The 27677-nt window shown below is 27.6% G+C and overlaps 1 protein-coding gene across 1 annotated transcript in view; it reads left to right on the top strand.

The window, feature by feature from the left end:
- The window catches only part of LOC105846279 (cyclic GMP-AMP synthase-like receptor), a 39350-nt gene extending 12541 nt beyond the window's left edge, over positions 1-26809 (top strand). The window contains exons 3-4 of the mRNA XM_065788937.1: positions 17316-17672; positions 26244-26809. Of these exons, the coding sequence (XP_065645009.1) occupies positions 17316-17672; positions 26244-26686 (800 nt within the window). The 3' untranslated portion in view covers positions 26687-26809. The remainder of the gene's footprint in view (positions 1-17315; positions 17673-26243) is intronic.
- The last annotated feature ends 868 nt before the right edge of the window (positions 26810-27677 follow it).

The raw sequence follows: 27677 nt of genomic DNA on the forward strand, positions 1-27677 counted from the left end.
TTATTAAAAGTTGTAAAAATATTTTTTTTACGTAGTACATAAACACTATAAAGGAAAAAAAAAATCAATTTTGGTGGTTTTAAAAAGTTTTTTGCAAAGTGGATATCCAATTTTGCATAATGGATATAAAATAGTATAAATATATTTTATTTGCTTCGCCTTAAAAAAAAAAGTTTATATTTAAAAACTTTGTTTTAAAAAAGGAAACTATACTATAATATATAAGTATACTATATTATAGTAGAGGACTTCCATAAAGCAAGTACGCACTAAACCACTATTTTTGGAGGAGGGAGAATGAAGTTAAAATACGTCATTTTTCAAGGAACAGTCTTGGTACTTACATAATTTTTTTATTACAGGGTTTATGCGAAATATAAAACATTTTTTAAGAAAATATAAAACATTTTTTAAGAAAATATAAAACATTTTTTAAGAAAATATAAAACATTTTTTAGGAAAATATAAAACATTTTTTAAGAAAATATAAAACATTTTTTAAGAAAATATAAAACATTTTTTAAGAAAATATAAAACATTTTTTAAGAAAATATAAAACAGTTTTTAAGAAAATATAAAACAGTTTTTAAAAAAATATAAAACGTTTATCTACGTAATTGCTCCATAACACTTTGTAATTTATGAGGTTTATTCATGACAAAGAAGAGAACTATAAAAAATAAAAAAAAAGGACGGCGGTAGTAAATTAGTTGTTAGTTGTAAGTGCCTTAAAAGTATAATTTTTTGAGTCTTATATCAAACTTTTTATCATACCTTAAATTTAGAATCAGATTTTAAGCACGGAATAAAAGTTTTATATTTATAAGATATAAAACTTGAGAAAACTTATAAGATATACAATGAAAAATAAAAAAATTACTATATCCATATTAAACAAATGCTTTTTTTTATTCAGAGAAAACTTTTTAAATGCGATACATATGTAATCATGCCTTACTATGCTTATAATTAATTATGCTTATAATTAAAATATTTTATTCAAGTTTTATTTTGTTGTTTTATTTGATAAATGGAAAATGAAAGAGAAAGGAAAAAAAGAACACTTATTACAAAGGATATCGTAAGAACCATAAGAAAGTCAATTCTAAAAGAAATAAAGTTAAAAGAAATAGCGGAAGAAGTTGAATTATCAGTATCTGCAACACGTTCTATTTCTGATATAATCAGTAAAGGACTTAGTGATGATGAAATCACATCAGTAAAAAAAGGAAGGTGCAGCTATTATGACGAGACAATTTTCGAGAAATCTGAAATTCGATTGTTAATTGAGCATGATATATCTCATACTTTAGCATCATTGAGAAACATTCTCATTGAAAGGAATATTAATGCATCTATACCAACAATATCTAAGTATTTGAAGTTCGCTAGAAAACGGCTTACATTAGTACCAAAAGAAAGGAACTCGCCGCAAAACGTTGATTTAAGCCAAAGTTTTTTCAGGACTATTAGTTCGATTCCTGACAACAACTTAGCATTTCTTGATGAAACAGGCTTTAACTTACATACTTCTAAGCAATATGGCTATTCTATAAAGAATACAAAATGTTTTGTTTCAGTGCCAGCAAATCGTGGAAATAATGTAAATCTAATGGCCGTTATAACAGTTAATGGTATTCTAAGCTTTAAGATTGTGGATGGTGCCTATAATGGCGATATTTTTTGTGATTTTAGAACCAACAATTTAAGACATCTATAAGGCCGTTTCCAAAAACTAGCAATGAAGTTAAGGCTACTTTAAATTCGCTTATACCGACAATTGGCATTGATTTTTGTGGTAAGTATTGTAATATGAGAAAATGGGTTTTGAAAGGCATAGCAAGGCAAGAATTTTATTAAAGTGGATACTTTGTTATTTATATTATATCTTTAAATATAATGAGTTATAGTTATATTAAAAAAATACACTTTTTTCTTCAAAAAATTTATGAATAACTTTATTCGTTATAAATGCACTCTTAAAGAACTAAAATGTTTTATATTTTCTTAAAAATTGTTTTATATATATATTTTTAATGCTTTATAATTATATAAATTTGATTTTTATTTTCTTATAATTTGTTTAGTATTTTCTAAAAAAATGTTTATAAATTCTTAAAAAATATTTTCTTGAAAAATGTTTTACATTTTCTTAACAAATGTTTTATATTTCGCATAAACCCTTATATTTCGCGTAAACACCGCGTAATTATGATAATTTAAAGTTAACCAATCACATTCTACTTTTAACAAAAATTATCCAATGATATTGTTTTAAAACGTTATAAGCAATTGAAGCATTGCACAGTGGGCCAGAATGCACTTTTACTGGACAAAATTCATAACTAATTTAATATTAGACCTATATTCACTAAAATTAGTATGAGTACTAATATGATGTCTGCGCTTTTTATGAAGGTAATATTTTTTTATTTCGTTGCTATGGATACCTTTATTTTGCTTAGCAACAACCTACTTTTGTTATCTGCAGATATTTTATAAGTGCTATATTCACTAAATTTGGCATGAGTACCAATATGAGATCACACTTCTTACAAAAGTGATAATCTTTTAAATTTAGTTGTTATGGATACTTATATTGCTTAGTTACCGGATACTTTCCTTAGTTACAAAGTGGTAAATTGATATTTGAATATCTTATCGGATTTTTGACCCACCTATATTGAATAAAAATTGAGTATTTAGGTAAATAATGTTTTAGGAATAATAAAAGCAAAAAATAGTGCAAGAAAACGTTATCAATTTTAAATTACATCAAAAAATTATAAAACAATAAAATCGTTTGAAGATTGTTTAAGTAATTGTAAAACATCAGAAGGAAATGCTTTATGATTTGTTTGGTGTGATGTTGATTTACGCAATGATGAAATAACAGGATCACTGGAAACTAGGAGTCTATTGATAAGATCAGTATTTGTTGCTTTTCTGGATGTTTTTCGGCTGAAATTTTCGCGATAAGATTTAAAGTCTTTATTTCTAGCCTCTTGAGCTTCCTCTGACATAAGTCCGATGGGTAATGTAAGGCTTTTAATTATGTCATGTCCATGTATCAATACTTTGTGAAGTGATTGAGCCATGTAATACCATGGATAAAGGGACACATATAGTCTAAAAGTGTCAAAACAATAATCCTTGAACTTTAAGCAGTCTATTTCATATCCTGAAGAGAGCGTTACCAAGATAATGTAAAATCTGAATATAAGGTTTTGGTCAATACCCAAAATTTCAGCTGTTTGTTCATATGCTGCAAAAGCACGTCTTGAGGTATTGCCATCATTACTTGTTCCAGAACCACCACTTTTAGGGAAATCAACAACAAGTCCCATTTAGTTCATAAAATCAGTCTGAGTCTTTTGTTTAGCTACAGATGCCTTTTCTTTGTGTTCTTTAGATCTTGCTTGCCACTTTATTGTTTCTTTTTTATATGCAATGTGCAATAACATCTCAAAAAATCGAATCCATGCATGAAGACTGGAAAGACCATATTTGAACTCTCTGTTAGTATAATCTATATTAAGGATATCAAGACTATTCATATTTTTTGGAGAGACACCACACACTGAACAGCATTGGTATGAGTTATTTTTTTCAGATAATATTGTTTGAACCTTCCCATCAATCATTGTAAGTTCAATAATACAATTCACTTCAATAGAAGATCCGCAAACCTCTAATAAAATCATATCCAAGCTTTCTATCTCACTTTTAATGTACTGATCTTCTTCAATCACAGATTCCTTGGATTCCATTTTGTATGCAAAGCTTATGGGTCTACAATAGGCTGTGGAGGACGACTTTTGATTTCTCCAAATAGGCACCTTTTCGTTGCTGTTGTTAAATCCAGTCAAATCCAATGGGACAAGACAAGTAATAAATAATGATTCTTCACGCTTTAAATCTCTGTTAATGTCGGGTTCTGATAAAACTTGTTTATAAATGCTTTGGCCAGTAGCACCATCAAAACCAGCCTTACACGTTAGTGTCATTGTTTTTATTGCTTTGTCGTTCAATATCAAGTGCCTTAGCACAGGTTCCTGAACTGCACAGATTCTTTGCAAAGTATGAGTCATTAAATCTTTTAAAGGAACTGAAGCTGAATAGTCCTCCACTGTTATGTTTGCAGGATAACATTTCAATTTTGCATCTCTGACATCATTGTAAGCGGGGTAGATGTTATATTCTTTCTCCAAGGCTCCGCTTCTAATCAATTGATAGGAAGCTTTTGTCAGACTTGCATCAATTATTAAAGCCAGTGCTTCGTCTGCTGAATATTTAGTTGCTTTATCTGTATTTGATATATTTAAAACATTCTTGGCAGCAATAACAACAGATTCATCTCTAAATTTTTTATTAGCAGCAAAAAATAATTCATTGGATGAATGAGATTCAATTAAACAAGATACACGCCGTTTTTTAGTTTTATTAGAACTATTATCAAATGCAACTGGTTTTCGACCACGTCTACTTGCAGTTGGTTCATTGTCTTTTTTTCTGACAATTAAATATTCATTAAGCCAGTTCACAAACTTTTCTTTAAAAATTTTTCACAGTATAGTTTGCAGATTTCCACTTTTTTTTATACAAGTAAACAAATCGTTGAACAGCATGTCTAAAATCAACGTCTTTAAAATCAGCAAATTTTGGCTGAATAAATTTTAATATATCTTCAGTAATATTTTGTTTTGAAATACTAAGATTGTTTTTTTGGAGAAAATTATGAATGTCTAAGTTTAACAAAACCATATCTAAATAATTATTGTAACAAGTATTTTGTATTTAAAAGTAAAATGTTATAATATATATGCCGCCTGGACTACTAATACTTGTTAGTAATTAAGTTACTACAAGTGTTAGTAATTAAAATTAAAAGTAATTAAATTACTGTCAGTGTTAGTAATTAAATTACTAACAACTACCGAAAATATGTTGTTGCTATGTTATGCAAAGTAAGGTATCCATAGTAACCAAAAAAAGTTAACCTCATAAGAATTCTGAATCTCATTTTAATACATACCCCCAATATTGTGTATTTAGCGCAAGTAAAATACTGTTAAAACAACGTTAATGTAAAAATGAGTTGTTGCTATGCAAAATTTAGCACCATAGCAACCAAGTTAAAACATACATAAAATCTGAACGGGGATTTAAGGGGACGAGCAATCAATTAAAACTCGATTGAAGCATCATATAGCTCAAATAAATATAAGACAACACATGGCAAATTGTGGTAATTATTAGTTATTGTGCGGCAAAAAATAAGTTTCTTAAGAAATTTTTTTTTTTAATCTGTGATTTTCAAAGTATAACTGAGATAACATGCTATGACAAATTTATTTCACACATTGGTTTTTCTTATCTCTAAATACTCTAGAATAACATGTACTAATTTTTTGTTTCAAAAACGTAGATGTAATTGAAATATAACACAACGTTGATGTCACCGTTAATTACTTATTTATAATTTTTTTATTTTATCTCAATATTCAAATGCTTAGAGTCCTGGTAACTAAGGGATTTGATATAAATAAATTATCAATAGATTTCTCCTAATATATGTAGATACTAAAATTAAATAGGTTTTCAAGATTAGACAACTAAAATTTTTCCCATTTTGTCCACCTACTGGCCCACTGTGCATTGCAAATAAAGATGAAAGTTTAAAAAATTCGTAAACAATATTTAGTTAGTTTATTGGCTCAATTTTATGTTGTGTTTTATAAACGACTAAAAATAAATTTCTAGATTAGAATTGAAATAACAAATGTCTAGATAAGAGTTGGTAGTATTTTTGCCGGATTTATAAAAATGTACTTTATATCTCTATATTTAAATAGGCACTTCGATCAAAACTTCAAACTTGACTTAATGCTAAAAAAAACTACTTAGATAAATAGTGCCTAATATTATCTTTCTAAAAATGCCTTTATTATAATTATATCGTAAAAAGAAAACTTTATTATTTAAATTTAAAGAACCCAAATAAAAGTCGTTAATGATATAAAAGTAAAGAAAAAATGCGCTTCTAAACACAACGTTAAAAAAAATCGTTAGCTTATTTTTTGAAAAGCATGCTTTCAAAATGGGACTAAAAACTTGAAATGAAGAAAAACATCTTAACACAGTGTTATAAAACAGATTCTAACCTTAACTTTCTGACCTGGGAAAACCATTTGGTGGAATGATAGCCCACGCTATGGGGATCACTTAGATATAGGAATCAAAATAAGAGTACAATGTCCTGGCAAGTTATTTACATTTAAATTTTCATCCAAGTAAACATAAAACGTGTTTTAAAAGTTCAATATGCGTATTAATACGTTTTAAAACGTATTATAAACTTATTAAACACGTCTTGTATTTACTCGGATATTTTATTGATTGCACAAACTATTTTATATTATAAATATAATATAACATTATATAATATCATATTATATTTATTTATACATAATATAAATGCTCATGGTATTTAATAACAAAATATGATCACCATATTTTATTATTAAATATATTTATACATAATATAATATCTTTTATAAACAAAACCAATTAGCAAAATATTGTATATGCTAGCTAAGCAAAAGGGTAGTCGTAATATTATTAAAAGGTGATTTAATATTAGATTGGATTTCACTAAAGTGCGGCACAAAGTTTAAACTTGACTTGAAAAAGTGATAGCCGGTACCAACACTTTTGTCTTTAAAAATAAAACAAAAATTAATTTCTAAAAATAGTCGTCTCACAGTACCTAGCATATTTACTAAAATCCAAAAAAAAATTCTGAAACATTTCGCTACAGTTCATAACTAATACAATTTAATATTTGTATTTTTTGTTATTTTAGAAAAACCTGATCTAGTTAAAATGTTATAACATTTTAAACTTACCTTATTAATAGCGTTAATTTTTTATGATATAGTTAACTTCTGCATCGACAAACTTAAAGAAAAACTAAAAGTGCAGCGTGAATCAGTATATTTTTATGCAGAGAATGATTGTTCTATAAAATTATCTTTGCACAAAGTATGTTAGTAGAAAGGAATCATCGACAAGCATTGAAAAAAAAAACACGTTACCACTCGCTAAAAAAACGATTAAAAATCAAGTTAAAAACGTATAAATAAAAAGCCTCAATCGAAGAACCTAATTTAGAAATTAACAATTTGTTTATAAATCCAGAAAAAATACTACAACACAAAATAATATCAAGGAGAGATATAATTATTTCCTCGCCAAAAAAACGTTCTTAAAAAACGTAACAAACTTAGAGCTAAAAGGAGAAGCAAAAGATAAGGTTCAACCAAGTAGTAGTGATTGTCGAAAACTTTGATGCTTCTACCTAGTATACATAGTATATTCAAAAATCAATAACTTTACGTAGATCTTGATTTTGGTTGTAGTTTCTACTTGATAGTTGGAACAGTTGTTTAAAACTTGTCCAGTCAACTATTAAGTGAGTAATCCATTTTGATTACAGCTTACAAAGGTTACAAACTTCATTTCAAAATTTTCCTTTTTCAACGCAAAGGCCCTATTTTGACTTGCCGCTGGAATAATTATGCAACAAAGATTGTACGATTTTAAAGAATTTTTGGCTTCGTTCTTCCTCTATTCTATTTTAACTCCTTGGTACAAAGCAGTTTTTTTTATTACCCCCCTATGTACATACAAAATCAAGACCGTCTCGTAAAATTTCAAAACATTAAAAAATCAAACTTTTTTGTTTCAAGCTCGCTTTCATTTTTCTTAGGTAGCAACATTCCCTTGAACACAAGCTATAAGATAGTCGATGTAGCAACTCTCCGCACATATTTTAGAAGCATTATTAAACAATAAAAAAACAAAAACACTTTTAATTTTAAAAAAGACTTTTTATTCATTACTATTGTGGTATTTTAAAGAACGATAAAATTTCATGTACTTCCGCAATGTTTTAATTGTTTTAACTTTTAAGCAACATTAAAATGTTGCTTAATTGTTGAAGTCGCTTAAATGTTGTCGAACTTTAAGACTTTTTTTTATGAATTTTTTTTATAATTTTTTTAATGGCTTTTTTTAACATAAAAGGCTCTTTTGACTACGATGTATTTGAGACCCTTTAAAAATATGTAACCTAAAGGGAGATATTTTTTACTAATACACTTTAAATCCTAGTCAATTGTGTAATTTTAATGAGCAGTATTCATATAAATAAAGAAATAACCGATTAATAAAAAAATACAAAACTGTGAAACAGTTTTGTATTTGTTTTAAGAGAAACTGAAAAGTATTAAAAATAATACTATTATTGTTTACAAAAACACTTTTCAGGAAAAGTAGGAACTCTCCATGCTTTGGGTTCGGCAAACTTTTTATCATCTCCATTAAATTAATTTTACCGGCAATTTTTAATAGAAGTTAAAGACAGTTTGCACAGTCAATCTTGATTTATTGTGATTCTTAAATAAGTTTTAATCAGCCTAAGTTTAGAGAAGCTTCGCTGCCCTGAGACTATAGTATTTGGCATAATTTCTATATTTTGCAGAGTCACACATAGATTTGGAAATACATCCATCAGTTAGCTACTTTTTAAATATTTTAATGGTGTCACATTTGATGCAAGTACAGTTAAAACCATTTGTAGCTAGGAATTTTTTTTTTTTTAATTCTTTTTTCTAATTCTTTTCCATCAATGTCAGAATATCCCTCAAAAGTTAGTTTATTTTGTAAATCAAGGCAGTCGTTTTTAAGTTGTAAAGAACTTACTTTTTGTAAGTGTACATTAAATAAAAAACCAAACACTGTTACATAATCATTTATTTGAAACAATAACATTTTCAATAAGAAAATTCAAGAATTCAATTTGATAACGTTCTTTAGAATCTTGTATCATTACTTTTGTAAAAAAATAAACATTTTTTTACGCACTTTTGAGGAATGGGTATTTATAAACTTTGGTTCCACTTCTAGTTCACTTGCAACTGCAGAAGCCGTTATCACAAAAATCTGCAAAGAATATTAGTGTTTTCTTTGTTAATTCACTCGTCATTTTTAGATCTGAATCTTTTGGTTGCATCATTTTGCTAATTTAATAATACGAAAGAGGATCTCATACCAAACAAATAGTGAAACTAGGAAAGAAAATCTTTTCAATTGATTTCCAAGCGTTTCAGCTTCGTTTCGGCAATCAGCAGGATAAAAATTGCTACTAATTATTTCATATAATGCGTCGTATATTTCTCCTAACTGGTAAAGTAATGCTTTAACATTTTTTATGAGTGCTTTCTACCGAGTGTCTAAAAGTGACTTTAGAGTTAAACCTTCTTTTTGAAGGTGGTTTTTAAGAATCACTTTGTAGACGCAGAAAAGAAGGTGTTCAAACTCTGAATAAAACCAAAAAAAGAAACTAAGCTAACTGTAGATTTTGCAGCATCAGATAAAATTAAATTCAAATTATGACATGCACAGGAAACAAAAAAAGCTAAAGGGTTAGACTTGAAATTCTTGCTTGAACACCAGAATGACGAGCTTTCATGTTTGCTCGGTTATCAAAACCTTGTACTCAAAAGTGCTGCATCTCTAATCCTATTTTGTTTTACCTCATTTAAAAATAACATCTGTTAAGTGAGCACCTGTTTGATTGTCAACATATAAAACGAATTGAAATGTTCTTCAATGGCAACTTCTGGTTCCATCTGAACAAAACGAATAGTCAACGACATTTGCTCAGTGTGAGAAAGGTCTCGTGTACCTTCTATAATAAACAAAACGTATTTTGCTTTCTTGCACTGCATAGTAATTTCATCTTTAATTAAATAAGCCAGAAGATTAATCATTTCATTTTGAATGTTTTTACCAAGGACACTAACAAAAATTTCTTCTGCTTTGATTCGTCTGATGTGCTCCTGCAAAATTGTATTAGCCAGAAATTCAACTAGTCCCAAAAAATATCATAAAAAAACATATACTCTCTATATATATATATATATATATATATATATATATATATATATATATACATATAAATATATATATATATATATATATATATATAAATATATATATATATATAAATATATATATATATATATATATATATATATATATATATATATATATATATATATATATATATATATATATATATACTATAAATATAATATAAATATCTATACTCTAGCTTTTTAATTTACCCACAAAAAGTTTCTTTCAGCTAAGAAATGTGTAACTGAAAGAAATCTTTTCTATCACAGCTGCCCATCGTTTACCTTCCTAATCTATAATTTTTTCCTGCTCAAAATCAATCGTTTTATTTTTTTTAATTGCATTATTTGTAGTAATCCATTTCTGTATAGCCTCCATAAGAGACACCGTTTTCGTGAATTTTTAACTCTTCTGACAGTTTACATCAGTAACATACACCACCACCAGCATCTGAAAATCTGTTTTTAGATGTTGAAAACAACTTGCAACAGAAACATAACACAGCATTTTTAGATTTTGAATAAACCAATCAACGTCTAGCCACTTTTTTAAAATTAGGAAGAATCTTAGTGTAATAAGAAGCACTGAATTGGTGTGGCGGAGTAGTGTCGCGAAATTTAGATTGTCACAAATTTGATTGTCGAAAATATGAAAAAGGAATAGTGTTGCAAATTGTCGCATGATTGATTGTCGAATAACAGAATAGGAATAATGTCGCAAATGAATTTAATGAGTAGTGTCGAAAATAGAAAATGGAATAATGTCGCAAAGGAGTTTAATGAATAGTGTCGAAAACAAAAAAGCGGAATAGTGTCGCAAATGAATTAAAGGTAATATCTTTGATTTTCAAATAGTTTGACATTTTTTTTGTTTTAAGGTATTAAATAATTTTTGAGGATTTTTTAAGACCTTTTGTTACCCATGGTTATTCTAGACTTTTGTTTGTTTATGAAAGTTACATTTTGGGAAGTTTTTATCATTAACTTCAAATAAATGTTCCTTAAATGATAAAACATTTGTATCATTTGTGTAAAGCGTTTGATAACGACCTGTTTTTCCTGTAGTATTGAATCAGTTTTTATTTATCGAGGGGTTCAGTGGAAAAGTGGTTTAACCCAATTTTAAGCATTTTCTGGATAATCACTGCCAATAATATATTGGGTATGTAGTTTGTTGTGGAAAAAGTACCAAACCCCAAAACCCATCTATTTAATGCTGCTATCTAATCCAACCACTAAAGCCGGCACTGCTGCTACCTATAATCATATTTACTTTAATAGAAAAATACTTTTTTAATTTTGTAAAAGTTGCCGATTGTGATGATTCAGATGCAAATAACAACCCGTCTTTAGCGAATGATATTAGTAAAGGTACCGTAAATCGGGGTTACCTTGGCCATTTTTAAAAAATTTAATTGAACATCTGTAACTTTTAAAGTTTAAAAGTTACAGATGTTTAATTAAATTTTTTTTAAATGTCCAAAGTTACTCCGCTGTCCAAAGTAACATCGGTTTACGGTATGTATATAATTAATAAAACAACAAGATGTACTTTTCATTGAGTTATCATACAATAATATAGTTTCCAGTCTCAATATTGTTATTGTTCTTAAACTACCATGTGCTTTTTTATTTATTTATTTTATTTTTTGCCGTACGCATTTAATCATACCGTAAACATAAGTAACTACAAATAGCAGGGGCAAGAAGAAGACAAATTGGTTTATCGCCAAATTGTCTTATCGCCAAACCTCTAAATATATACCGTAATACAAAATAATAAAAAATAGAAGTCGTAGAACCAAAGCATATAAAACGTTTTTATATAGAATTTATATAAAAAAAAAAAAAAAATGATAAAAGTTGGGTCCTGAACGTCCGACTTTCAATAGGATAATCCACTTTAAAAAAAAAAAAAACCTATTTAATATGTAATGTAAAAGAAATGCAAACCAATATTACAGACCTTTCAAAACCAATATTACAGACCTTTCAAAACCAATATTACAGACCTAATAAATAAAACTTTTAAAAGTTCAGTATTTGCAATTGCAATTCGAAAAAAAAATATTACAAATTACCAAAATTTTAATACCATAGTAAAATACTTAGTATAGCAAAGATATAAATTTTTAAAAAGCATGCACGCAAATACTCATAATGCTGAAACTTTCTTTTTAAATCAGAATATACATTGAAATATTTTGAGTACATAGTAAAATTTTAATGAAACATAAATTTTCATAAAAAAAGAATCTGAAGCAATAACAATTTACATAACTTTTTCAAAGTCTGCAAAGTTGATAATGACCGACGTTGGTTAAGTTTATCAGTACCAACCCACAAAATTTGTTGCAGATTTGAGTATTGGGAACCAGTATGTTGAAGAAAACGCAAGACCTTTAGTATATTCTGCTTTTGGCATTTTTTTGAATATTCCTATTTTCACAATATTGGTTTATTTTCTATTTCAAAATTATTCTTGAAAGTCCCTTTTCGAGATTATTCTCTTTTGAGCTATTTCGATCTTATTCTATAACTATGACTGAGAAATGGAGAAAATGTCTAGATAAAAATAACATTTTGGGGCTTTGCTTACAGACCTTTCAAAAACTTTTGATTGCATTCCACATGCTTTGTATACTGCTAAGTTAAATGCATATGGTCTCAGCTGAAACGCATTAAAGCTCATTTAATCTTACCTTAGTATTAGAAATAGAGTGTGAAAATAAATGATCGATACAGCCTTTACTCTAATATTTTGTTTCGCGTTCCACAAGGCTCAATTTTAGGTCCATTACTATTTAATATCTTCATAAATGATCTATTTCTATTTTTACCCAATGTTGATATTGCAGGATATGCTGATAATAATTTTCAGTGCAAAAAAATGACTTAAATTCTGTTGTGAGGAACATGCGTAACGCTGCATATCAATTATTATTAGTAAAAAAAGCTCTCTTAAATTTAACATCTGTGATAGATAAATAGTCTCATCTGATAATGAAAAATTACGTAGTATAATGTTTGATAGTAAACTTTCCTTTGTTAACAATTTATGTAAATCAGCAAGTCAAAAAGTTAACGCACTCCAGACTCGCTTATTTCTCCGAATCAAAGAAAACTTATACTTAACGCTTATATTACGCTTTTATCTTTTTTTTCTTATTGTCCATTAGTTTGCTTATTTCATAGCGGAAAACTTAACAATCGTATTAACAGAATACACGAAAGAACCCTTAGAACTGCATATCTAGACTATCAATCTCCTTTTGAAGAGCTAATTATAAAAAATGATTAGAAAACTATATACCACAAGAATTTACATGTAATGGTTATGGAAAATGGTAAAGAATTTACATGTAAATGGTTAAATTTTCAAACTAGATGTTGACAACATTTTGATAACATCATGACAAAACGTTTATCGTAGCAAAAACGTCCAATGGAACTTTTACACTTTTAAAAGTTGATAACTTTTCAATTAATTGCTTATAAATCATAGTTCTTATATGAATATTGATCAAGATAAAATTTTCTATCCAACAGTATAAAGTTTATAAGATTTCAGAGGTGTCAAAATAGACCCTTTTTTGCCCTTAAAATTGTCTAAAAGGGATATTACAGTAGCGCAATCAACTGTGTTTTTTTTTACCCCCACCCAAAGACTGTGTATTTTCTCTCTGCCAAATTTCAACATTATACTATTTTTGTCTGAACTTGACCCTATTTTTTGCTTATTCTCTCCGATTGATTACAATTCCGTTTTCACTATTTGTGTCACTATTCTCTTTTTACTGTTTGAGACACTATTCCTTTTTTGTGTTTTCGACACTATTCATTAAATTTATTTGCGACACTATTCCTTTTTTCTATTTTCAACACAATTCCGATTTTACTGTTTGTGACATTATTCTTTTTTTTTGTTTTCGACAATATTCATTGAATTCTTTTGCAGCACTATTCCTTTTTTTTGCGACATTAAGCCTATTTAATATATTTGACACTATTCCGAAATTCATTTTTCGACATTATTCCTGTCACCCACTGAAAGTTCGAGAATCTTTTTCATCTCAAGGACAAGAAATGCTTTCAATGCGCACAGGACCTTGTTTGACAAAACATAAAATGAGTTTGTTAAAGTATTCAGGCCACAGTCCAGGGTCATTGCCTAATGGCTGTTGAACAATTTGTTTTTAATTACTTTGAGCAACAATATCAGAAGTTACATTATTATCATTGTTATTTTTTTTTTCCGACAACGTCACGCAAATTTACTTCATCAGTTGTTAGAATATCTCTTTCCGACTACTGTTTTTCATCTGTATCTTTATATTCTACATCAATAATAGTAATTCCAGTAGAGACAATTCTCTCATTAGCAACAACCTGAGTGAATAATGTGTTATGCTCACTTTCTAGAGATTGAGGGACAACTTTGCTGCCTAATGGATATAAAGATCCACTTGGAATTTCTCCATCAGTAAAATTATTAGTATCACAGGAAATTTTAAAATACTAGTTAAAGCAACTGTCTGTTTAAGAAATACTGTTTGTTTTAATATATTTTTTCTTTTTAGAGCACCAGATTCATACTTTCGACTCCCGTGACTGGCCATTCCAACCACTATTCGAACTTTCTCTCACGAGTTTATTTACAAGTTAACTTTAATTATTCCCGTATTCTGCAAAACCCTAATAAAACATCAACAAACCGCCATTATTGCAAATCCAGCGAGGGTTTAAAACTTTGAAATAAGTGTGGCCACACAGCTTGCACTAAACTTTGGTTTATTATCGGAAATGTTAATTTATAGTTATGCTCGAAAACCATAAAATCGGTTTGAGATTAGGATAAAAAAAGTTAATATTGCAATATAATATTTAATATCGCAAATAAAAAATTTGACTTTCAAATTCTTAATTAAAGAATAGTTTTATTATTTATTATCCTGCAAAAATGATGGGGCTTCAAAAAATTGGGAAAATGTGTGGCAACCTTCGCACCACCCCTACGGACCGGCTCTGTATATATGTATATATATATATATATATATATATATATATATATATATATATATATATATATATATATATATATATATATATATATATATATATATATATATTTGAAAAACTTTCTATGAGCACTAAATATGTTATATTCATTATATTTCAAATTCATGAAGAATTTTCTTAAATGAAGAATGAAATAAACACTATAATAACCAAGTACTGCATCTAATGAAGAAGATTATTTAAATAAAGTTATAAATTTAGATAAAGTTGATTTGATAGACCAGTAATATTAAATATGCTTTTATAAAGAAGCTTATTTTGAATAAATAAATAGATTGGAAGATTATAAACATTGAAAAAATACATTCTAATACCAAAAAACTACTTGGCTATATCTTCCAATTTCGAAAAATCCAGCTATTTTATACATGGCCTTCAACCTAATAATGATAAGTGGCGAGTAATTTAAAAATATTTTAATAGAGGGATAATATCGAAGTAAACAAAGCAAAGTCGTGGCTCTATTTTCAGCGGTTCTCTGTGACAAGAACTTATGTTCTTCTTTGGGTTTCAGAGTTTTTTATCTTAACCTTTAACTTTATAGCGTTTTTATTTTTACTTGTAATTTTGTTATATATAATTGTATTTCAAAGATTGTAATAAAGAACATAAAATTAAATATATAACATATACAAGGTCGCCCACCATGAACCTTGATTACACACTGGATTTTTTTTTTCTTTAAAAGAATATATATATATTTTTGTTTTTTTTGTTTTTTATGTTTTTGTTCTTTACTACATGATTTAAAATACAAACGTTTAAGATACCAATATAAAAGAGAAAAATTACACTTGAAAAAGTTAAGGATAAATATAAAGAACGCGGACACTCTAAGACCTTAAGGTCTTGTCACAGAGAACCGCGATTTAAACTTAGACATTTCTTTCGTTACAGTTTTAAGTTGCTTCGTTAAAGCTGCTTGCAACGAAATTATATAGCCTTCCAAATGACTTAAGCGACTTTTGTCTATGATTTTTAGATAAATTCCATTTTCTCAAAATCAAAACATATGGTCAAGTAATCTTTATTCCATGGTCATTATTTGATATTTAAATTGAGTTTTTCTAATCCGTTTTCTATATTTACGACTAATTTCTCCATGTATTGCATTTTTCTTTCTTCTTTTTCCTCTTCTTCTTCTTCTTCTTCTTCTTCTTCTTCTTCTTCTTCTTCTTCTTCTTCTTCTTCTTCTTCTTCTTCTTCTTCTTCTTCTTCTTCTTCTTCTTCTTCTTCTTCTTCTTCTTCTTCTTCTTCTTCTTCTTCTTCTTCTTCTTCTTCTTCTTCTTCTTCTTCTTCTTCTCTTCTTCTTCTTCTTCTTCTTCTTCTTCTTCTTCTTCTTCTTCTTCTTCTTCTTCTTCTTCTTCTTCTTCTTCTTCTTCTTCTTCTTCTTCTTCTTCTTCTTCTTCTTCTTCTTCTTCTTCTTCTTCTTCTTCTTCTTCTTCTTCTTCTTCTTCTTCTTCTTCTTCTTCTTCTTCTTCTTCGTCTTCCTTCTTCTTCTACCTCTTCTTCTTCTACCTCTTCTTCTTCTTCTTCTTCTTCTTCTTCTTCTTCTTCTTCTTCTACTTTCTTCTTCTTCTTCTTCTTTAAAGTATATGTGCAAGGTCAACAATAAAGTATAAATAATTAGGATGTTACTTTTTTCGTTTTATAGTATTGATCTTTATTGTTTTGATAAATATTGATCAAATACTTGTAATGTAATTTCATGTTCTTCCTTTGTCTGAATAATGTTACCTCTTCTGTGATATATATATATTATATATATATATATATATATATATATATATATATATATATATATATATATATATATATATATATATATATATATATATATATATATATATATATATATATATATGTATGTATGTATTAAACAATATAATATAATTTTGTTAAAAAATATCAAATAATCGGCTGAATTATTTTAAAAATCTATATTTATTAAAAATGCCTATAAACAACCCAAACAAAGTTGCTATTTTGTTTATTTATCCCCAATGAAAAAGTCATTCACTGAAACCGCACGTGAAAGTCTTTGATTAATCATGATCAAAATATAAATTCCAGTCTTCTTTTTTTGTAAATAACACAACTTTAAGTTATAATAGCGAGTAAAACTAATTTGTTGGAAAAATTAAAAAGCGATTATTCAAGGAACCCGCAAGATTTAATTTTAAAACCCTCAATAATAAACGCGTGTTTTTTAACACCCTTTACACCAGTTTGAAATTCATTTGTAAATTTTAGGTAGCGCATTTGAATCTTTAAACATTGCCGAAGAAGTACCCGAGTTTGACGTCATGCTAGTCATTAAAAAAAAACAGTATCTTGAAATAATTAACGAGTCTAATGGATTTTGTACTATCAAGTGCACCAATAAGATGGTATGCTATCCTGTTGATAAAAATGGTAATCTTGTTGCGAATAGATTTCGACATGATTTTAAAGGAATTGTGCAAAAATGGGTGAACATTATGACTAAAGAAATGAAAAAAGAAATTTGTGTAGTAGAACATGGCGTAGCAACACAAATTGATGTTTCACGAAATGGTAACTTGTGGTATCATGTTGATTTAGTTCCATGTTTTGAAGTTAACAGTTTAGGCAAGTTTCTTTTTTGTGTTTATGTGTTTTAACATGTATATATATATATACACTCATATATATATACTAATAACTTGTGTTATTAGTATATATATGAATAAAAAATAACTAAAAAATAATTTCTTTTTTTTTGTATATTAATTTAGAATTAAAAGTTAATTCTAAAATAATATATAAAATTTTTTTTTTTCAATTTTGAAGTTAAAAATTTTGAAACTTTTTATTCAATATCCCTACGGGCATTTGTTTTTAAAAATTAAATTCTATATGTCTTTTAAACGTTCTTTACAGAAGAATGTTTAGCAGAAGTTTAAAAGACATTTAAAATACATTTAAAACGTAACTTTTGAAAACAAATGCCCGCTTGGACCTTACAGACATAAGTTTTTAAAAGTTACGTTCTAAATATCTTTTAAACGTCTTTTAAACGTAGTTTAAACATTCAAAAACATTTTAAGACATTTAGAACGTAATTTTTAAAAAAAATGCTCTTAGGGTAATCTCAAAAAAAACCTGTTACTTCCTGCTGAAAAACTTTTTCTTTAGGCAAGAATTACTTAAAAACTGTGTCAACTTCTATTAAGGAAACAGTTTAGTAACTGTTATCTAGGTAATAGTTTAGTAACAGTAACTTGGGTAATTGTTTAGGCGTTAAAGAAGTCGTGTTTTAATATTAGCGACTTTATGAAATCAAAACGTCTACTGCATCGAGAACGTAGAAACTATAATTTTATAAATCGTCGTTGTCGTAGCCGTTTTAAGTTAAACTTCGTAAGTTGTAGATTATGATGTTTTTGATTTTCAATTAAAAACATTTGATTTTTATATTTACACCCAATTAAAACATGTACTACTAATTTTCCAACCTATTAAATCTTTGATCTACTAAATCTTTGACCTACTGTATTTTTGACCTACTGAATTTTCAACCTACTAAATATTCAACCTAATGTATTTTCAATTTTATATATATCTACTATAGCATTTATGTGAGCATTTGCTGATTTTTTTTGCTTATCTAAATCGATACGGCTTTTTTAGAAAAAGAAGAAAACGAAGAATAATGATCGAAAAGGTTGCTGTCCCATCCCAAACCCCCAGTCAATGTAGCAGCACTCCACTGTGAGTCAGGCTATTTGTCAGTCGATGTATGTACTGAAGCCCCCGGCAGCAGGCTATTTCAGCATGACGTCACATTGCTCACCTAAATCAGCAGTATAAGATATATAACTACGCCTTTCCAGCGTAGTTATAAAATTGAAAATATAGCTGTCTTTAGAAACGGGAGGTATAAAGTTCGATGAATGCTTAGAAAACTTATTGATTGTTAATTTAAAAAAAAGATTCTTCATAGTTAAAAAAGAAACGACGTTAAAAATACAGACCAAATAGCCGGTTGAAGATTAATTTATCTCAAATCGGTTGAAAATGAAAATCTATAAGATAGGTCGAAAAATAAATCGGTTGAAAAAAAAAGGGTCTAGAATTGGTTAAAAACAGTTTAGGCCTCAGAAGGTTATCTGAAAATTAGTTCTACTCTTTAGTAAATGTTCTTTTTGCAGAACATCTTTGTAGGTCAAACTTTTTGTAGGTCTTACTACTTGACACGAAATAGATTACGAAAATTACTACGAAAACGTCACTTCATGTAATTTTGTATACTTCTGTATATTTTTCTGTATGATTTTTTTTTTGTATAAAAATCCTTATTGTTTTGAAGTAAAAAATTTTTTAAATAAATATGATAAAACTATCCCATGTTCGTAATCAGATCGTAATTTCTCATTCTGATAACATATTTTATTACTTTACGACGTTTATAAATCTAATAACTTAACTTTGCTTTATCAATTCGTATATGTTATATTCATATACATACATTATTTATAAAAGTCTTTTTATAATTTTTTATGTATAAATATAATATAAAATTAGTAATTCAGATTTAAAATAAAAGCAATTATCCGATTTAACGATATAAATTTAAAAACCTCACACACATATAAAAAACTTTGTGACGTTTTCATAACTATTTCACACTTTCAACACAACGCTAAAACTTTAATTTTTACGTACGGCCTAGGGTGCAGATTCATAACTTTTGCGTAACTTTTGCGTAGCTGAGCAAAAGTTACGAAAAACTTACGCAAAATATTTTTTGCGTAACTATTTGGTATTCACAACTTTTTCGCAGCATTTGCGTAAAGTTAAGGTTGCGCATGAGTTACGCAAAACTTGGCAAAAACTTACGCAAAAACTTACCCAAAATTTAAGGCAAATATTTTATAACTATTTGTTTAAAGGAAGTAGTTAGTATTACTAATTCTTTTTTTATTTTTAAGACACACAGGGCAATGTGACCAAACAGTGAATGTTTATTTTTTAAAGACAGGGCTTAAATTTACTTACAATTATTTTGTTGTTGTTGTTGTTGCTATGTTTAAAAATTTAGCAAAACCATATAGGGTCTATTCAAATAATACGTGACATTCTTATATAAGGTCGAGGTGTTTGAAAGTGTCACCAAATATCACATGGGATAGGGGGTGGTTAGCCACAGTGTGACATGACAAAATTTTTAAATTTTAAATTTTAATCACAGCGGAATAGTAAACCTTTAGCATAAAAGTACAAACTCAAAGATATATTTGTTTAAAAATAATGTCACATTACAAATAGAGCGAGGAGAAATTGTTTAAAATGTTACATAGGATAGGGTGGGGTAATATGGATTGTTGGGATAATATGGATATATTCAATAAGTATGCATGGAGTAAGTTATCTATACATAATGTTGAAACCTGAAAATTACCAACAGTTTATACACATAACTAGCTTCTTTTTTTAGCATTAACAATGTTTATATTTGATTTACATAAATAGTTAAAATGTAAAACATTTTGTTTTGAAAAAAATAAAAAAAACATTACATTTCATAACTTTTGTCTGCAGACTTCAGTAATATTATTTATCCAAGAATAATGATGTAAATTTATTAGTTGGACCATCATGTAACAACATGTAAAATTTAATTAATAAGTTCTCTAACCCATATTGAAAAATAAACAGAAATCTAAAATGGGTTAAAATGGATATACAGGTAAAATGATAATGGAGTAAAATGGATATATATAAAATATAATAAATCCTATTAACATTATAGAATTTTGTTACAAAATCATAAGCTGCATGACATTTATTTATATACTTAAGCTCACTTTTGCTTTTAAATATAGTATTATACATACTTATATAGTAACATATAATAGTTTTATATAATGTTACTGAACTATTTACATTAAGATCATAGTTCAAATTTGTTTTCTTTGAATGGCTAGGGTAAAACTTTAGCTCCCATATAAACATTTCATATTTTATTTTTGTATTCCTCATTTTATTTTATTACCATATTTTGCTTTATAATTGATTTTATATTTTACATAAACTATCATGTCTGAAATAAAATATCAGTGCAAGACTATTGGTACATACAATCACAGCAAATTAATGTCTGCCATTCAGCTTGTTAAGGAAGAAGAGTAAGTATACAATGTATCAAAGTTTTCTGGCCAAAAAGGGCAGAGTTTTAACAGCTCAAGATGTTGTCGCAATGTTGCAAGAAAAAGAGAAGAACAAAACTAAAAAGAAGACTGTATCAGTCAGAAAAAGAAAACTGCTAGTCATAACCAATACAGTTTGAACTTTTAAATTCATGAAAAGCAATAAGTGTGATATATCTATCAAATATATTATGAGTATCCGTATTACCCCACCAGTGGGGCAATATGGATATATGAAAGGTGTTGTTAAAAAGGATTAGTAAGTTAGTTATTGCAAATATATTTATGTTCTACTCATTGTGAAGTTATTGTATACACCCTGAATGTAAAGAAAAATAACAAAAGTTTTATAGTGGTAATTAACTACAAAAAAAAAATTATATTAAAAATATATATATATAAAATTCTATCCATATTACCCCACCCCACCCTATACAAAGAAAAGAAAGTCGGTTGGTTTTTAAATGAGATATCAATTATTAACAAAATGCTACACATCTATTATTTTAAATATAAACATTACAAGCACTCATTAAGAAATAATTCGGGCATACTTGTTCAATTCTAAATGGGTAATATAAATTGTATTATCCTGGGTTTATATAAAATAACTATTCGGCTTCCTGTAAGATGCCATCAGTGAATGCCCATTGGTTTTATTTAACTATAACTCTAAACCTGCCGCGAACCTTATTAGTAAACATTACTGGCTAAATAAACTAGCCAAAATATACAGAAAACTAGCATTCGAACAAAATTGTTTTTCTATTTTTAATATAAAAAGAAAAACAACATGAAATTAATATTTTAAGGCATTTTTTTGGCGCCCATATCGGTCCTAAAGTACCAAAAAATCTGGGTTCACCCCTGATCAGATCATGCAACTTATCTTGCATTGCATCAGGAAGTTAAAACAAAATACTTTAGTTTAGCATAAAATTTCACGTTCATAAAATAATGGAAGTGCTAAACCAAAGTGTTTTTTTTAACTTCTTGTTTTCATTCTTACTTCTCATACCCTAGGGTATAAGAAAACATCATGATAATAGTTAAATTTTCTTCTCAGTGGTCTTGTTTTATCATATAATTGACTTGAATCAAAAACACTTTTATTTGCAATAGGGAATGACAGTTTCATTAAATAAAGAAATTGCTTCAATAAACTCAAGAAATACATTTGATTGCATTCTAGTATATTTAAAACTATTTATAAACAAAATTTCTATTGTCAGAAATATAAGGAACATTTTAAAAACATAAGCAAAAGTTTAACAACTTTTCCATAACATATATGAAAAATACATTGTATTTTTCATAATATGTTATGGAAAATGTTTCAATTGTATTAACTAATAAAAGTTGAGTTTGAATTAAAACCCACTTGTTTTTTGTAAGTTTTTTTTCAGTGATATTTCAGATTGAGAATTTATGGCACCATATTTGCACGATTAAAAACATGATTTTTATATTTGATGAATAGCGTAAAGTTAATTCTGTGAATCAGGTACGTACAGTATAAAAAAGTTTGACTCTTTAACAGAGCAAGTATTGATTAAATCACAACAACAAGTATTGTAGTAGGTTTTCAAGACACCAAATACAGTACAATCTAATAGCTATTGGTGCTAACTGGTGGATCAAGGAACTTTTTATGGACTTTCTGCTCTTTGCAATAACAAACTACAACAATGAGATTTCATATAGAAATACAAAAAACAAAGATCTACCAAAACAATTTAAACTATTACAGAATATGTTTATTATTTACAAACAACAATATTATTTACCAAGAAATTAGGCTTTAAAAACAATGCTCTTTTTTTTAATAATTTAAATTATCCATAGATATTAATAATATCTCCTGATAATTGAAATAACTAAAAACATAGCATTATTATTCAAAATAATTTTAATATATTATTAATACCTTTGAATAATTGAAATCATCGAAAAACATAGAATCATTATTCAAATTAAGTTTGATATTTTGGTTATAATACTTTTTTACTTCAATAGCCTGATTACTCAGAGATAATTTTAGCATATTGTATTTTGAAATAGTCTTTTTCTCATTCATAAATAAAATAAAATAGATATTTGAAAAACTAATGAATTGATTACATATTTTAGCGAATATTGTATCTATATTAGCACAAATATTTTCTCTCACACACAGAGGCGTAGAAAGAATTTTTTGATGTTCAAGATAGGTAACTTCCAGACATGGAGCAAACTTCAAACATTTATATGTTTATACCTATATCAAATAATGAGGATTTACAAAAAATTGCGATGATTGGAGGCTGGGAACAAAAAAGCCCCAAAATTTTGTCCCCCCTGGCCCAAACGTAAGAGCAACAAGTTGATAAAATATTTTTTGTACTATTCTTAACTAGGCTTATATTCCTGATAAATTTTAGATTTCATTTTAAAATATTTTAGCGTTTAAAAATTATGACCATATAAAGTTTAAACCCCCCTCAATTTGAGGGGGTTGCAAATTTTATATGTTAATAATTTTTAAACGCTAATAGATAATACTATGAAACTTAAAATTTATCGATGAATATAAGTCTAGTTAAGAATAGTACAAAAAATATTTCATCAACTTGTTGCTCTCACGTTTGGGGCAGGGGGGCGAAAATTTTGGGGCTTTTTTGTTCCCAGCCTCCAATCATCGCAATTTTTTGCAAACCCTCATTATTTGACATAAGTATAAACGTATATATGTTTGGAGTTTGCTCCATGTCTGGAAGTTACCTATCTCGAACACCAAAAAATTCTTTCTACGCCTCTGCTCACACACAGACAAAGTGAGAAAGAGAGGCTGGCTCTCTCTCTTTATGCTAGTTCTGCAAGTTAAAGTATATACTTCTCTAATACTATTGTATATATTTTTGTATAATATAGTATAGATAGTATAGTATAGATACAACCATAAGTTAATATAATATGGATGCATCATATAGTTTTGATGTATGACAATGACTAGTTATTAACTTAACTTATTTAATAAGTTATTGGCATACTACAAGACTATATGATATATCCGTACTATGGTCGCTCTCCTTGTTATAGCTAGGCTATGAGAGAGTGAACCATCTTGAGCTGTTAAAACCATTATATAGAGTAAAAACAAGTTTTATAAAATTTATATTTAGTACATCTAAATTTTTGTTAAATATACTGTTATTGTTGTTGTTGTTAAAAAAACTATAGTTGTATTATTTAAATAAATAACTTTACGTATAGCAGTATAAAATTAAGATAAAGTTATATTTTATTGGCAATAACAAACAAAATCTGAAATCTTTCATAACAATAAAAACGCCATTTTTAAATATTATTAGATGATTTAAAGTTACGCCAAACTTAAGTCAGAAAATAGGAGACGTAACTTTTCTTTTTAGGAAAATGTTGTCAATACCATTTTTTAGACTTTTTGCGTAAGTAATAACTAACCATGAGCGAGACTAGGTTTTTTCAAACCGAGATAGTACTTCTCGTGAGACCGAGAACGAGACGAGACAAGAAATTTAATAATTTTTGAAAACTAATTTATTAAAATCCAAGTAAAAAAAAAAAAATGTAAACATTGTTTTGACAAATAGACACAAATGACATTTATCAAATGTAAACAACTTTTTCAAGTATTAATTTAGAATTTTTTTGCCAAAATTTTCCAACAAGACAATGTTTTCTCTGATTAAGATGATTTGTTCTACTTCTACTAGTCAAACTGTTTTTGAATGGAATTGTCTTTGTCATATTTGGATTTTGTTTCAAGCATTTCGACCATGATTCGTTGTTTCTTCTTAGGAGGAGGAAGATGAGAGTCGTCAGTTTTTTCAGAATACTCAACGTAATCTTGGCTGTGTTTTTTTCGAGGCAACGATGAAGTCCGCTTGTGTTTCCATCTTTTGTTTTCAAAGACTTTTTGCACGCCTTGCATTCAGCACCGTCACTTGCTTTTTGAAAATATCTCCAGATTTCGTTTTTTCTTGGTGACATTTTTGATCGTTGAAATGAGGCAAGAATATTTCTTTTCAATATGAACAATATGTGTCAAGTTGAATTCCACTGGTAAACTAATGAAATTAAGTCGAAAGTGCACCATTTTATACGAAAAGTTTTTGTATTTAAAATCTAATTAAAAATATTTAAAATCTAATTAAAAGTCTAATTAAAAATTTAATTTGTTTTTGTCAAAAACAAATTAAATTTGTAATTAGATTTATTAAAATCACGGAGTCAAAATATTAATTAATTAAAAAAACAAATTATTAAGCATTTTGTAAATTATAATAATTTTTAATATGGAAAATAATATAATATTTAAGTCTCGTTCTACTTCTCGCGAGAATTTTCTATTTCTCATTTCTCACGAGAAGTCCCATTTCTCACGAGAAACGAGAACGAGACGAGATCTCGCACATGGTTAGTAATAACTTACGTAAAAACTTAGGAATTTCGTAAGTTTTTGTTTACGCAAGGTTTGTGAATACCACTTAGCGTGACTTTGAATTTAAGCAAAACTTATGCAAACTTTACGCAAATTTTGGACTTACGAAAGTGTTGTGAATCCGCACCCAGAACTTTAAAACGCGACTAGGGTATTACCCTGAGCTCACGCATGCGCATTATCAACATTTTGTACCTAAAAGCTGTGGCTGCAATTGGCGTTTAGATTTCGTTAAGTCGGTACTACGTTGCTCAGCTCCCGACAACAATAGAAGTCTGCACATCTACGTCATTTTTACGCAAATTTTTGAATTACTAATTTTATAAAGATCATTTCCAAACCAAAATTAAAATACAAAGTGTTATTAACTTGCCATGTCGTTTTAGGTTTCCACGTTCACTCGCATGTATTTTTTGTGATGTTATTTTTAATATAAGTCTCTTAATATACTATTACCAAAATTATATCAACTTTTTTTATAAAAAAAATTAAATTTTAATTTTAATAAAAAAAAAACTTATTCATTCTATAGTATATTGTTTTGTTTAGGAAATAGAGACAAAATAGTTTGGTGCGTGCCAAAACCAATTGACGAAAACAAAGATCAATGGAGGATATCTTACTCTCAAAATGAGACTCCGGAGGCTAATAAACTTCATGCTAATGCAAAAATGTGTATTAGAATCGTTAAAACTTTGTTTAAGTTGGAAACAAATGGATTGTTTAAACAGTTTACTTCTTATCACATTAAAACAGTTGCGTTCCATTTAAATAAAGGATCGTGGCCAGACGAAAGAAGTATTGGCAAAACTGTTTACGATTTTTTATCTAAAACGATGAACTTTTTATGGCAGTGCAATTTGAAGCATTTCTTTAATCCAAACATTAACATCTTGGATTCTAACAAAAAAAATAACTATACGCAAATGGCTAATACAATCCAAGGATGGTTAAGATCGGAGCAGTCTTTTATAAAAGTGTTTGCGTTTTAACTTAATTTAATTCACAATCAATAAAGTTTACAAATTGTTGAGAAAGAGTGACACGTCAGGCCATTATGTGATGAAAATTCAGTCTGGTTTTCAAATGAAAATAGTCCTTAGATTTCAAGTTTAGCTAAGTGCTTTAATAATAATAGTTTATTGGGTGGGCACGGAAAAATCAACTTTAAGTTGAGATTTCTCTAAAACCAAAAAGGCTTTTTATTTCTTTTATTTTTTTATTTTAAATAATCAAGACACAAAAAATAACCAAAAACCAAATTTATTAAATTTTTATTTTCAAAACTTTGAAAAAATGAATAAATTTGGATTATTATTTTTTTGTTTACAAATTAAAGTTTTAAAACAAAGTATTAATAATTTGGCATTATGTTGACCAAATCAGTTTTCTTTCCGTAACATCGCTTGGTATTATGTTTATAATATGTTACAAATATCATGTTAAAATGGCTGGTAATTTTTGAGTAATCATTTCACAAAAATTTGCTTGTTTTAATTGGGTGATCGAGGCAAAAAAAAAATTTCAAGTAAGAAAATATTTTAGAAAACAATTTAATGATATATTCAGGTTTAAAAAATTAACTTTTACTATAGTTTTAAATATTTCTTGGGCTACCTCTTAAATATTACTTCCTTATCTTTAATTGTGTTGATAAAATTTTGTTTACTAACTATTGATTTGAAAAATGTTTCGGAAACAAACTTTTGCAAAAATGCATCACCTTATATCGCTTGATTGCTAAACGTACAAATGTCCTCTAATCTACAGTCATAGATATTATAAACAAGTTTAAGACTATTCAAAGCTTTAAAAGAAAACCAAAAAGTAAAAAAAAGAAAACTTTCTATAAATTCAAAAAGGTAAAGTCGATTCTTAGTTCAATAGCAGAAAATCCGAACCATTCACAGCAAGATCTAGAAAGAAAATTCAAGTCTTTGAGTTCTTATATGCTGAAGTTAAAGCATTTCATCAGAAAAATAC

The sequence above is a fragment of the Hydra vulgaris genome, chromosome 01 (assembly GCF_038396675.1).
Source record: "Hydra vulgaris chromosome 01, alternate assembly HydraT2T_AEP".
NCBI lineage: Eukaryota > Metazoa > Cnidaria > Hydrozoa > Anthoathecata > Hydridae > Hydra > Hydra vulgaris.